Here is a 15,298-nt window from a genome sequence, read left to right on the forward strand (position 1 = left end):
TTATTTATTGCGTGTATCTAACTCTTTATACATAATTATAGAATAATATAAGAATTTTTTTTGGGCCAATGATAAAATAGGTCATTTTAAAGTGTCTTATTATAATTCAGGATACACAAATGTCTCCATGATAATTAAGGTCAACACTTTACGACCTACCACTAGAGTTGAACTTAATTACAAAAACTGCCACCGCGGCTCTCTCTCTCCCTCCTGTTACCCAAGCCTGTCTGAACCCTCCTCCATTCGGACTCAGACCATTACTCTCTCTCTCTGTGATCGGAGCCAGCCATGTCCGTCCGAATCGTCACGCTCGAAATGCAGAGCCACAACTCCACGAGTAGCGACGCCATGAGCGGAGCGACGCCGGAAGTGAACCAGTCGCCATACCGGAAACTCAACTCGATCAAGAGATAAGATCAATACAGGCCGAGTCTCGAGTTGCAGCCACTGCTGCCGATTGCAAAGCCGCCGCGGCCTCAGAACCCGATTCGCCGTCGCCGATGACGTCTTGAGTTTTTCCGATCCACGCCATGAGTTTCATCTTCGCAAACGGAAAACACCCGCAGGTTTGTAAACTTGATTGAATTTCTGGTTTCATTATCTCTACTATCATAAGAATTACTTTTCCTATAGTTTCAATTAGTTGAAAATTTACATGATTTGTGAAGTTGTTCATGGAAATATTGCAATTTTTTTTTCTTTGTTCGCTGTTTTTGGCAAGGTTGATCTAAGGTATATTTTATTGTTACTCACCATGACTGGTGATGCCGACGGTCTGAGAGATTGTTAAGAGTGTAAGCTTGTTGTTGAATTTGTTTCATATTATTAGTATTATCAATGCTTATGCAACAGTAAGAGTAATAATTGGTACTTCTCCCTGAATTAATTGTGAATTGGAGAAACTTATTGTGTTTGTTTCACTTCCAGAGATTAGAGGAACATTGGTCCTTTTATTGTTGAAAGGGATTTTGCATGGTTATAGCCTTATAGGTGGTGAAAGACTCCAAGTCAAGTCTATTTGTGTTATGTTTTGTCAGAAGACAAACTATTTGCAAAATTGGATTCTCCTGGGGCACCCCAATATTATAAGCTTCTGTATATCGAATTGGCTAATTGAAGTTCTCGACCTTCTGTGTCTTATTTACTGCACAGTTTTCACCTCCGCATCTTATATGCTTTCGAATTGCATTTGTTGGTTTCGTAATTGATACTTTAATCACTGTACTTTGTAGCAATGTAATTTTACTGTTGGTTCATAGCATCTTGCACATGTTGCTTGCTGGTCTACTGTGCATCGTTTCAGTAAATGCCACATACTCAAATCATGTTCTGTGTAGTCTTGGTTCATAGCATCTTGCACATGCTGCTTGTTCATGGGTCTTTGACTAGCTCAAAGTAAATTTCATCACTTTCTGGAATTTAGTATTTGATTAACTGATTCAATTCAAGTATGTATTTGAGCTCTGGTAGGTATTAATGGAGTATTGACAGTTCATATACTTGAATTAGAGGAGCCAATTGCACATATGAATATCATTCACAGTATTGATCATTCTTGTTGCGCATATATGATTAACAATTTAAGATAGAAATATATATCAACACAAGAGTCTTCTTGTTGTAAATGTTCGTGTAGAAGTCCAACATAGCTGAGCCCAGAAGAATATGTAATGGATTTTGAGAATTTCCTCTGTTGTTGCACACCTCATGCTTTCAAATTTCCCTACAAGTTGATTATTAGTAATTTTCGTTATGCCAATTTGAAAAGTTGAGCATTCTGTTTCTACCCAAACAATTGCAAGACCTTGATATTCTAATTATGTTTTGAACTTATTGATTATCTAAATGTTGTCCAATTCAGTTGTCAGCAGCTTTCTAAATGTTGAAATCCTTCAAATTGACGAATTTTCCACATTCATAGAAGAAAAGTGAAAAGATGATGCCTGTGTATTACCAGGAAATGCATGTTGGAGGAGATCCGACCTTTATGTTTTGGTCTATCCAATTTTCTATTTAGTTGCATAGGTCCTTCTACCGTGTGGTATAGTTGCCACGTGTTCGAGTAATCTAATGTGACTTCTGTTCATTATACAGTTGGAATGATTTGGAGTGGAGAAATAGTAGAAGCTAGAGTGCTTGAAGAAAACATTACTGCCTACTTTAACATGCTACAAGGTTTTCTTCTTCTTTCACATGGGAGTATGGTTGGTGCAGGGCCTACTCTTTCTTCTTGTGTCCACGCATCTGTAAAGCAAGTTGTTGACTCCAGTTTTAAGTTGATGAAGGAACCTATCTCGTTGTATGGTAATCTCCCTCTCTCTGTTTCAGAGCACAGGCACCCAAAACCCATCTATACTCACACACTCACACAATTAGTCTTTAATACCAGCGCGTGCATTGGCTGAGGATGTGCAATTTGATTTGTGGAATATGTATTTATATGAACAATTTTTCTTGGCATATCTTGTCCTTGAGCACTTCATTTCTAGTTAGTTTCACTTATTGTTTATCTCAATAGTCTATGGTGTATGATCATGAACCTCATTCTAGAGTCAGGCTATGTGTAGGAGACTGGAAGTCTAGCTAATCCTTATATTAATGGCTAATGAAGGTCAAATTTTTCTTATAAATCTTTACACCATTCTGGTCCTTTGCTTCTATTTGATTGAATTTATTGGAGTTGAACAATATTGATTGGAATATGCTACAGAAAATGTATCCTTATCTTCACTTTGAATGCACACTTGCAGGAGCAGTGAATAAAGACTGGAAACTGTCGATTCCACAGTTGGTTGGTGCAGTATGGGAAGCCTGTTTTGCTCTTAAGAAGACCCTTGCCACAAATGTCATAGCAATTAGCTATTGTAATTGCTCTCTGTTCGTAGCTGACCATGTAACTGACCATGTTCGTAGCTGACTTGAGGTTAACATTAGCTATTGTAATTGGACCAATATCAGAGATCCTTCACTAACTAAGTAACTGACCATGTCACTAACCAAGTAACTGTCAGTAGCCAAGTTGATAGCCAAGTCACTAACCAAGTAACTGACCATGTCACTAACCAAGTAACTGTCAGTAGCCAAGTCACAAGTTAATAGTCAAGTCACTGTTAATCACATGTCACTAACCAAGTAACTGACCATGTCACTAACCAAGTAACTGTCAGTAGCCAAGTCACAACTTAATAGCCAAGTCATTGTTAATCACATGTCACTAACCAAGTAACTGACCATGTCACTAACCAAGTAACTGTCAGTAGCCAAGTCACAAGTTGATAGCCAAGTCACTGTTAATCACATGTCACTAACTAAGTAACTGACCATGTCACTAACCAAGTAACTGACCATGTCACTAACAAAGTAACTGTCAGTAGCCAAGTCACAACCAAGTAACTAAGTAACTGACCATGTCACTAACTAAGTAACTGACAGTAGGCAAGTCACAAGTTAATAGCCAAGTCAATGTTAATCACATGTCACTGGCTATGTCACCGGCCAAGTTATTGTTAACCTCAAGTCACTGACCATGTCACTAGCCAAGTTGTATGTCACTTACCATGTCATTGTTATACACGTCTATGACCATGTCACTGTGAATTCCTGGCCAAGTCACTATCAATCCCTTACCAAGTTACTGGTCATATCACAGGCTATGTCACTGGCCAAGTTATTGTTAACCTCAAGTCATCGACAAAGTCACTGATCATGTCACTAGCCAAGTTGCATTTCACTTACCATGTCATTGTTATACACGTCCATTACCATGTCACTGTCAATCTCTGACCAAGTCACTGTCAATTCCTGGCCAAGTCGGTCATGTCACTATCAATCCTTGTTGTATTGATTGCAAGGCATATCAGCATATGTTCTAATGGCTACATTGCATTCATTATATATACGTAAAAAAAAAAGTGTACAACCACCAACATTATCCACGAAGGATAATGGTACACAAAAGTAGTACATAGTCAACAACTAGGAACCTTATAGATTCAAATATATAGAGTTATATTATAATTCAGTAACTCGAGTATCATTGGCAATAAAAGCCCGTAATACATCCCCCTATTAGTTCAAAGTATTGATATCTCAAGTATCAATATTTGTGACAGTAACATTACTCCACTAAAATCATACTTTCATAATTTCTGGATCATTCCAGGGTCCCTTGCAGACCTAAGCACCCGCCTTCATTTGGACATGAGCAATCTCCCCCAAGGAAGTTAGGAAGTTGACTGTTTAAATAGAAAGTTGCTAAAATCAGTTCAGTAACTCGAGCCATGAATCCAATCCATAACCGCGTTGTTGGTGGAGCTGTTATCCTTGTACTCCAACTCTCATTGAAAGCCAAACAACCACCAATCACCATATCGAACACCATCAGATAATGAAATCAAACATGACAGATCTTAGCAAGCAGCATAAACTTGTAATGAGAAAGTAAACTACCGAGGACTGGTTCATTGGCTTTAATACAAACATTTGCTCCATTGCTCAATAGTGTTTCCCTGTTCATTCAGAGGCATATTATAATCATAAACAATAATTTTACTTCACATGCAGGCGAGATGGGGAGGACCAGAAAAGGATACGTCAGACATAAGGTTCAAAATAACATTAACACTAACCTTGAGAAAAATACCACAATCTGTAACATGAACAAGTCCCTGCATCCTATTATATGTGAAAAGTTAGAGAATAATCATAATATTATCAATAGAACGTGAAGATAAAACGAAGCATGATTTAATTTAGATCACAATATGCACCTTCATGATACCGCCCATGAGAAGTGCTCTCCGTGCAAGACATTGCTTTTGCAGACAATAGTAGAAATCAGAAAGGCCAATAATTGAGCTTTTGCATATCTAGCACTACAAAGAGGTTTTGAGGAGGCTCATCCACATATTATCTTCACAGTAATTCATGTTTCACTAAACCCTTTCTAACATCAAACAACACCAAGGTCAACTCATACCCTTATATTGTGCTATCTTCACAAATTGTTTTCTAAACCTTTGCATAATCAAAGAGAAGAGAAGCTTTACCCTTCATGTTACATCGCTAAAACATAAAGGGATTCTTTATATTAATCATTAAATCTTTTCAAGAATGTGGTTACTCTAGACCTTCCTTAAATCAAACGAAAGCTATAATAGTACCTCTTTAAGAGCTATTTCTCTGCATATTAGCCGCTGTTACAAGAGTACGTACCTCTTTATGCTCTTTGAGAGTATAGGTTTGCGATCCAATGTCTTTATTTTTATCTCAACAGTAGGTTCAGACCCATCCATCAGCTCACTCATTGGAATATGTTTAGCACCATTACTCTTCTCAGCTCATCGTGATCCCTACAAAGATGCAAGAGTAGAAATCAAGATCATTGTACTTCTTTTTCTCCTCCTGTATGATTTTCCATAATCTAAACCACTATGGTAAACATAATTTCACTTAAAAACAAACTCTTACTCACTGTTCTACACTAACAGAACTAAACTTAATTCCAAGTCTGCAAACATATAAGACAAACAAAAAACTGAACACTATGACATTGTATATCAAATCTAAAGCTACAAATATGCTCCACGAATCGCAACCAACCATTAAGTTACAATGTATATTAGCACTATATAGATAGTTCCAATTGACGGCACCCACAACCCATTTCAATCCATTACCACCAGTCAACATAAACATCAAACTCTTTTTCTCATTAAACAATTCATTCCTTTCTCGGCTATGATTATAAAGCTTGAGCTGAAAATTGATGAAAGTGTAAATATACAGGAATACAAATTTGGTGACCTGGGGACCATTCTAAGTTTCTTCAATGGTATTATGCCTCTTACTGTCCTTCTCGCTCACCAATGCAAAAATTCCTGCAAAAACCACCAATCACAAACCCAAATCAAAAACCCTCAATCATGTCCAAGGTCTTGTTTACGTACGCATCAAATAGGCTACAGCCGGTATTGGCAGTGGCTTCTCCGCCGCATATACCGAATTCGAGGTGGCGGGATGTGATTTGTCCGTCATCACGGTGATGGAGGCAGAAGTCGATGGTGGCGCTAGGCATGGTGGTGTGAAGTGGAGTCGACGATGACGACGCGTATCGAAAGCGCGCCGATTCGAAACGACGTTGCAACAAGCGAGAGTGGATAAGCGAGGGTTTTGAAATTCGAATCGCCGGCCAGAGATGGGTATGTTGCTTATGTGATGAGATCGGAGGGAGAGGAAGCGGAGGAGCTGAGCTGAACGATCTGGAGGGATCCGATTACCGGCGAGTCGTCACCGCTTCAAGAACTCGTACACCGATTCCAAAGACGCGTTGTTCTTCGCCATTCACACTCTCTCGAGGTCTGTGTCTCTGTGCGGAGGAGAAGAAGAAGATACTAAAGGTAGAGAGAGAGAGTTGGCTTTAAGGGTAGAATGGGAATCAAAAAAATAAAAAACTGACCTTTTTTAACATCACCTTATTATTTATAGCTTATTATTTATAGGGACTAAATTAATATTACTAACAATTCATTATGGACCTTTTTATCAAGTGGGAAACTAGGTAACCTTTTTATCATTTCATATTCTAATATGACCTTCTCTATCATTTCCCTATTTTTTTTTTCCTAAAAAAAAAGAAAGAATTTTTTGTAATACATAGATGTATGTTTTGGTCATTTAGTATACCTATCAAATTTGATTTGAATTTTTTTTTTTTGAATCAAGGAAATAACTTTATAGATAGAAACTCAATAGAGTTGGGTTACAATCATATCGTAACACATCCAGATAGCATTCATGGAGTGTTATCAAATTTCTAGAAATTTGTTTTAGCCTAAGGCCAGAGTGGCCATTACATACCATTCCGCTGTCATGTACAGACAGAACAAGAAGATGTGGTAGTACCCACGGTGGTACATAGAGATAGATCCACTCATTTGATGTTTCATGCTCCGCCATTATAGAATAGCTTGAATCCTCCTTTAGTACTACTCCAGAAGATCCAATAGTATCACTGATGCCAAACATACTCGGATTCTGTTTTAGTAAACCTCCAGGATCCCAAATACGATACCCTAGAGAGTTAGAGTCCATCAATTGGGCCCATGAGATAGCCCGAGTCCAACATAGAGCCCATAGCTGAGTCCACTTCCAAGCCCATCTCCAATTAGGCCCCAAAATTGTGTTATGTTTGGGCACCCATATTGGTTTGGGCCTGAACAAAGACTTGGGCCCCAAAACTGATTTGGGCACCCACCCACAGAAGGGCACCCAATTCGCAGCCTCACCGTCGCTGCCTCTGCCGTCCGCACACCTCACTGTCTTTGCCACCAACACTGTACGGACAGACTTGTGAGTCAGCTCAACTCTCCACTCCATGATCTGCCTCACAACCTCAGGCAGTAGATTCATAGCAAGACCTGCCTACCATTCCATTGCCGCTGTCGTCAATCTCCTCACTGACCCTGCAGGACATTGCACACCTCCTGGCTCCGCCTTGCTCTCAGTCGACGCATAATGACGCGCCGCCTCAACCATCAAGCTATCCCATACGAATCCGACCAGATCTCCATGCCCGGACCGCTGAGACTTGAAGACTCCGTTGTGATCGATCGGAGATTTGAGTCGCCCTCTCCTCGGCCTGATTCGCACACCCGAATCCCAATTGCGCCAACTTCCGATCTCGATCAGATCTGCCTGGCAATCCCCCTTATTCTCATCGAGGTCCCCTGATTTGAAATATAAGATAATAGGAATGTGTATTAAGTAGTTAGGGACGTGTATTTAAAATTTCTCTAGATTTAAAAAGAGAAAATAATTAAAAAAAAAAAAGCAACAATGAAAATTCACTATTCATTTATTTTATTTTTTACATTTTTATGCTAATATATAATAGTAAATTTCAACACATGCCCATTGACATACCCATGTGTATTCCAAGAGCCTAGTAATATAACTACTTTAAAAAGTAGGATGTAGAATGAAAATAAAAGGAAAATAATTTACCTGTTTGCATTGATTCTTCGTATTTGTGGTTACTCTTATCAGGTTCATCCTACCTATATAGTAGTGTTCATCTACTCATTATGCTCAGTCATCTTTAAATCTAGGTCCAATGATGAAAATATTTGTTTTTAAGTTTATCTTTGTAAATTGAAAACGTATCTCTAACGGGCACCCTTATAGGTTGATGATTCACTAACGAGGGATGAATAATTATATCGTAAGTAACAAGAATTTCAAAATATATTACACAACAATTGGCAAAAAAAAAAAAAACTAAGAGACAAACAAGATTGATTAAAATTGGTAAGTACAGGGGCACAAATGATGAAACTAGAAGTGTGGGAGTACAAGTGATTTAGGGTATAATTTAGGGAGGTCAAATGAAATTTTCTCATTTCAAAACATGCCCATTGACTTTTCCATGGTGTATTTGAATGAGCAATTATTCTATGGTCTCAGACTACTACGTGACATTGTCATGTGGTGGTCCGAGCCAATGATATCATTTAAATTTGCTGGGGACCATTACAATGGGTGAAAAAAAAAAATTAAGAGAATTAATCAGGAACATGTACATGTTATATGAACCAGTGACATTAACCTGGACAGTGGACACTATATGTACCATGGTCTGGGACCATATATAGAATAATTTTTCTATTCTAAGAGCCTAGTTATATAACTACTATAAAAAGTAAAATGTGTAACGAGAATAAAAGGAAAATACTTTACTTATTTGCATGAATTCTTAGTATTTGTGATTACTCTTATCAGCCTCATCATCATGCTTATACAGTGATGTTTTTAGTCAGCCTTAGATCTAGATCTAACGGTGAAAATATTTATCTTTAAGTTTAAATTGTTTTATTTTTAACCATTAGATCTAAATCACCTGCCTATATATATATTCTTTCTCCATAGTCTTTTGATTCACCATTCCACAAAACTTCAAGAGTAGACATTAGTTATTACCTTTTAGTGTAAGAGATGTCAAGATATTCTTGCTTTCAGTTCTTCCTCATTGTTCTTGTTCTCTCAGGTCTGTCATCTTTTCCTTTGTGTCATTGTTTTCATGTTCTTGTAATATGTGCTCTCACCATAGGTTGTCAATTAAGCTAGTTATGCCTACAACATTTCATCTTCTTATATGCATGTATATATAGATCGAATGCTTTATATATTTACTTGTCAACTTTCAAAATTTGCAGTTGCTTTTGAAAATGGGATGCCACCTCAAGCTTATGCACAGAATAGATGCCAAGAGGAGTTGTATGCTAGTGGGTGTACATTGATGGATTGCGGGGAAAAGTGTTTCAATAAACACAATGATCAAGGACATCAATGCATTGGCAACAGTAGCGGAACTATCTATGCTTGTTATTGCTTCTTCAATTGTACGCGTACTTAAATTAGTACAGTACTTAAATATATTAAATTGACTAGAAATTAAAAAATAAAAAAAATTCCCGCTTTTATCATGTCAGACAGAATAAATTGGAAATGTACCCAAGGTTGGTCAAAATAATGATGACATCATCAATTTTTCGACAAATTACTGGTATGCTATATTATAATCTTATTCTTCAATCCTAGATAAAATGATGTTTAATTTTGGTTACTCGTTGAACTTGTTTGAGGAGAATAAAATCATCTAATCCATGTCAATTATATCATATTAAAATATTCTACCCTCTAACTCTAAAATCTAATATCCATTGGTTCAAAGTAATAATGTAGAATTGTTAAAAATTCAACGGTTTGGAATTGATATACACCCCTTCATTGAATCCTCAGTGATGACCAATAATTCGTCATCTGAGATGGATCATATAAAGAACTGATATTTTACAATTAATCAGCATCTACCCATCTAATAAATTACCTAGTTTATTACTCTTGAGAAGAACTACTGATGATAAAATAAAATCAACCAAAGAATCTGTTGAGTCAGAAAAATAAAAAATATGTGGTAGTAGCACACTTGTACTGGTGATGAGGAGAACCACCTAACTGGTACAAAGTCTGACAAATATGATTTTTTTGAAGACCCTAAAACTCATACCATTGTCTAAGAGTAACAATAGACTAATCGCCATGCTACTCTTCGTTCAGTTAATTTGAGTAAATACTGGAAAAAAAATTTGTAGAAAAATTTTCATATGACCAATTTCCTACTCCAATTCGAGTATAGGCTTGATTGTTTGATGACCTTGAGGATAGGGTGCCAGCTCTAGCAGTATATATGGAAGTATGATGAACTCCAGCTAGTTTCAATACCTTGTCGATAATGGTGATGGTGCATGTGGCCTTGAAAGGCCAAAACATTGACAACCAAATGTGAAGAGAAATTACTACATATGTGCATCAAAATGCTAGGTGGAAATCTTTTTGTCCATGTTAATAAAAATCAAGTAGGTCAACATGCATTACTACAGTTAGGGCTGTCAATGGGTCGTGTTGGGTTGGGTTCGTGTCGAGTTAAGGTATTTATCGTGTTACAGTAAACAAATCCAAACCCAACCCATTTGATAATCATGTCGAAAATTTAAACCAAAACCCAACATATTTATTAAACGGGTTACCCGTTTCCAACCCACTTAACCCATTTAATAATTAGGTCATGTTATATTGGACAAAATGACTCATTTAAAGGTTAACACTGCGACCAATTTAACTATAAAAAAATGCATGAATTGATTAAATTAACTAAAAACTCCACAAGACGAAGAATATAAATAATTATATATAATTCGTAAATAATTAAATCCAATAATGATGAAGGAAAATATTTCAAATTGTCCAATCCTAGGATCAAATACTCCCAACGTCCAAAATTTCAAGAAATATAACATAATTGAGTTATATGGGTTCACTTCGTGTTGACATGTTAACCCGCGGCCGACCCGTTTATTAAATGGGTCATAGTGGGTTGACCCGCGGCTGACCCGTTTTTTAATCGTGCGGGTTCAATCCGCTTTATTTCGTGCAGGTTTCAAGTCGTGTTATTGACAGCCCTAACTACAGTAACGAGCATCAATAGCTAACCAGAATATTTAATGGAGTTGCCATATGAATGAAATTTGACTCAAAGTTATTTTACTGCCAAATAAAGCTAAGAAGTCTCATTTAAGAGCATGTTTAACAATGCAAGGTTTATTTTAGTCAATTTAGCTAAAGTAACTAAAAACTTATTTTTGCTAGTAGGGCTGGGCTCGGGTCGGGCCGGGCCTGAAAATCAGTGAGACCGAGACCGAACCCGAAACTTTCGGTTCGGGCCGGGTCGGGCTTTTTGTAAACTGAAAACCGACAGAACCCGAACCCATTCGGTCCGGTTCGGTTTTCGGGCTTTTTCGGGCCCAAAATGTCAGTTCTGCCTGTTTTGCCTGTTTTGTCAGTTTTGGTACCTGGAAGATTGGAATGCATATCAAATTATAATGCTGTGAAATAAACTCATTAACATAACTATAATATTCTCCCTCCATACCCAGCTTTGATCACAAACACAACAATCAAAGGGTGTTCCAGAAACATATAGAAATTCAAAATTAAAACCCAGACCACTATTGCCAACCTGATCAACCTTACTCAAACCAACCTTCAATTTCTATCAAAACCCAACTCAAATTGAAAAAAAAAAAGAAAAAAGTCCATCCCTTTCATCAACATTCACAATCAAAAACAATCACAGACTCAGACATACATAGAAATGAATGGACTTGAGAAGGAAAAAGGACCATCACGTGCTCACTTAATCAAATTGATCTCCAATTTCTAACACAACCCAACTCAAATTGGAAAAAAAAAGTTCCGTCTTTTCACCACAATTATTTTCACACATGTTCCACCTCTGATCACAAACACAACAACCAAAAGGGTGTTCTAGAAACATTCAGAACTTTCAAGACAAAACCCAGAACGCTATTTCTACGTTCTATCAACATAGAACATTGATCTTCAATTTCCAACAAAAACCCAACTCCAATTGACCAAAGTTCAGACCTTTCATCAACATTCACAATCAAAACAATCTAAATGTATAGACTTTGAGAGAGGAATACAAAGACCATTACTCACTCACTCACTGGCGCTCAAGTTGCAGTGTGAGGCTCTCTTGCTCTCTAACCCAATATAAAAACACATAATCAGAGATGACTGGGGGGGCTTACCTGGCGAGCTCAAATCAGACCCAGAAAACCCAAAGAAACAAGCTTTTTCCAAAATCCCACATCTGAGGCTCGGACTTGCCCCAAGTCGGCGACGGCGAAATCGCGAGCTGTAACAGCGACTGTGACGAAAAATTGAGCAGCCAAACGCCCACGGATCGTGTTCTTGTTTCGATTTAAGCAGAAATTGAAGGGTAAGGGAGGAGAGACTGAGAGAGAGAGATAGACAACTCAGAGAAGGGTGAGGGAGGGACTGAGAGAGTGAAAGAGAGATTTCAGATTTCAATGAAGGTTTATCAATTTCTGAAATTTGGGGCTTAGACTGAGAATCTGAGCTGGTATCGACAAGCAAAGAGCCAAAGAGAGGGAGGCTGAGGTCGAGTTAGTCGACTGGAGTAAAGGCTACCTCCTTTAGGGTTGTTTAATTTTTTTCTAATATTTAACTTATTATTATAACACCCAATTATGGACTGACATGTGGCAACTGCTACAGTATTCGGGTCGGTTCGGGCTTTCGGGCCCTGAAAATATGAAACCCGAGACCGAACCGATTATATGAATTCGGGTCGGGCTTTAGACCGAACCGAAAATTTCAATTCTAAAACCGAACCGAATCGGGCTTTTTTCCTCGGTTCGGGTCGGATTCTCGGTCTTTCGGGTCCGGACGCCCACCCCTATTTGCTAGTCACTTTTAAAATAGGTCTACATCAGTTTTCCTTATTTTAGCTAGTTTTTATATTATTTTCTTGAATGAAGATTAAATATGTAATACCACCAATTTCATTATTAATTTCGCGTGGTTTTCTGAAATTAATAAGTTGTTGGTTTATACGATTATTTATTTTGTGGGTCGTGAAAATGTTTTGGATGGATAATTACTCGAAACGTTTTATTTTAGAGGGGTCAAGAGTTGATTTTTTTATAAGTTAGGTTTTTCCGAAAACTTTATTCATAAATGTTGTAGAGCATAGGGCTGAATTCAGTTGAAAACCAACCTATCGATTACCGAGAGATCGGTATATTGAGATATCGGCTTAATTAGGCTAGAGTTTCAGTTATAATGATGTCGGCGAGAATTTGAAGAAAATAGATGAATATCTGAGTCGAATGCAGATCTAATGATGAAGATGCAGATGTGATGAAGGAGGTTATGTAGATCTGATGATGTGGATTTGATGATATAGATGAATGAGATGATGGAGAACTAGAGAAAATGGAAGTAGATGAATGAAAGACAAGAAAGAAGAGGGGGATGAAAGAACTTGATGAAAGAAGAGGAAGAAAGAGGAGAGTATTCTGGAGTTGATGAAAGAGGAGCAAGAGGAAAAAAAGAAGAAGGTTTTTTGATGAGGATGATATAATTGGATGAGCAGAATTATGGAAGAAGAAGAGTCGAAGAAGACGACTAGATTTGAAAGAGAAAGAGAAATAGAAAGTAAAAGAGGGTTCTGGGTTCTGTTTTGTTTTAATTCTACTGCCTAAGATGTAATAAAGATAAACTTGCATATAGTATACAGAGAGCAGCTTGTGCTCTAGTGATTGGGAGTAAGGCATTCCTGTAAGAGGTAAGGGGTTTGAACCCTGCCTCTTACCAAATTTTGTATATTTTGCATATTATGCGGTATGTACATACCGTGGCCGAGCCAAAACCTTCAATCGGTATGGCTCACCGAGCCGAATATCGGTAAGCCGACAAAGTCGGCCCATTTAGGTATGGCCCGATTCGAACTTAATTTGGCTGGTTTGGCCAAAATGCATGTCGATACGAGTGAAAATTATAGAAAAATATGCCAGTTTCCGATTTGAGAAATGTCACATCCCAATTTTTTTTTTTTTTTTTTTTTTTTTTTTTGAGATGCAACTCATACTCTAATCATGGAAATAAATTTCCGAGATCGAAATGTGAATAATTGGAAAAGAACGCTACTAGACAAGTTTCCGAAATTGAAACACAACCTTTATTACAAGGGGGGTTTACACCAACATTTACAACAAAAGGTCAACTATATTCCAAGTTCTTGTCTAGGAACCCAAGCATGATTAACCATAACACACATGTATATTACATTATTAAAAACACCCTTGCAGTAAAATAACTTCAAACTTATTTATTCGTCACCTGCAAAATGATAAAAATGGGTGAGCATACATTGCCCAGTAGGAGAACAAAACCTCTGTGAAGATCATAGTTAGAATAGCAATAATGAATGGATGCAACTATTATCTATTCCCGATAATCCACATTGCAAAATAAACCGAGCCTACATGTCCCATACCATGTATTTTACCACGAAGGTGACTCAGAGTATTCAACAATGTAAATTAACCCCCACCCAAAATCAATCCCCCCTAACCCTCTTTTGCTAGTGATCTTGTCCATTCCCCTTTCGCCAGTCCCGAATTACCCTTTCAATATCCTATACTAAGTGCACATTAACAAGTGGGCATACTTGGGATCTGGTACCTGCTGAGGTTATAGACTCAACTACGCAAAAGATAAACCAACATACTCATTCCAATAGCATATTCACATTACCATCACCACCCTTATACTTCATGTCTTATTGATGCACAAATACTTTGAATATGTAAGTGTATTCACTATTCAGCCATACCAAACAAACAGAAATAGAGGACATAAATGCATATAATCATGTACACAACCATCCAATACAATCATGTAAGCAACCATCCAATGCAAACATAGAGGCTCCCCAAGTTTTTCCCCTACCTCAATCGATTTTCACGTTAAGTATCCGGATGAAAACAAGTTCCTAATGCAAGATTAGAATTCATTAGTTCCACACACAAATAATTAAAGCAAAACTCAGCTAAAAAAATACTTGGAAAATATGAGCAGTGAGTTATTTTGACCAAAACATGTTTTTACTTGACAAACTGAAATACTGCAGTTTCCAAACTGAAATACTGCAGTTTCCTGACCCAGTCACCTTTATGTTAAAAACTGTACTAATCTGTTTAAAATCTGTTTCCATGGTCTTCTAACGATTTGTAGCTGACATCCTAAAGAAACTATCAGAATTTGAATCATCTGAAAACAATTTTCCTAGAATTAGTTATGAATTTTTAAAGTCCAGCTACAGTCCCACGTTTTTCTGCAGAAACTG

The 15,298-nt window shown here is 37.4% G+C and overlaps 1 protein-coding gene across 1 annotated transcript; it reads right to left on the reverse strand.

Moving 5' to 3' along the window:
- Window positions 1–6,765: 6,765 nt before the first annotated feature.
- Window positions 6,766–13,877, reverse strand: LOC133723024 (uncharacterized). Its single transcript, XM_062149859.1, has 3 exons — window positions 13,804–13,877; window positions 12,174–12,541; window positions 6,766–7,730 (listed from the first exon to the last, which is right to left on the reverse strand). Exons 1-3 carry the CDS (start codon window positions 13,875–13,877, stop codon window positions 7,426–7,428), a joined length of 747 nt encoding a protein of 248 aa, XP_062005843.1. The 3' UTR covers window positions 6,766–7,425.
- Between the last annotated feature and the right edge of the window lie 1,421 nt (window positions 13,878–15,298).

This window comes from Rosa rugosa, chromosome 7 (genome assembly GCF_958449725.1).
Source record: "Rosa rugosa chromosome 7, drRosRugo1.1, whole genome shotgun sequence".
NCBI classification, from domain to species: domain Eukaryota; kingdom Viridiplantae; phylum Streptophyta; class Magnoliopsida; order Rosales; family Rosaceae; genus Rosa; species Rosa rugosa.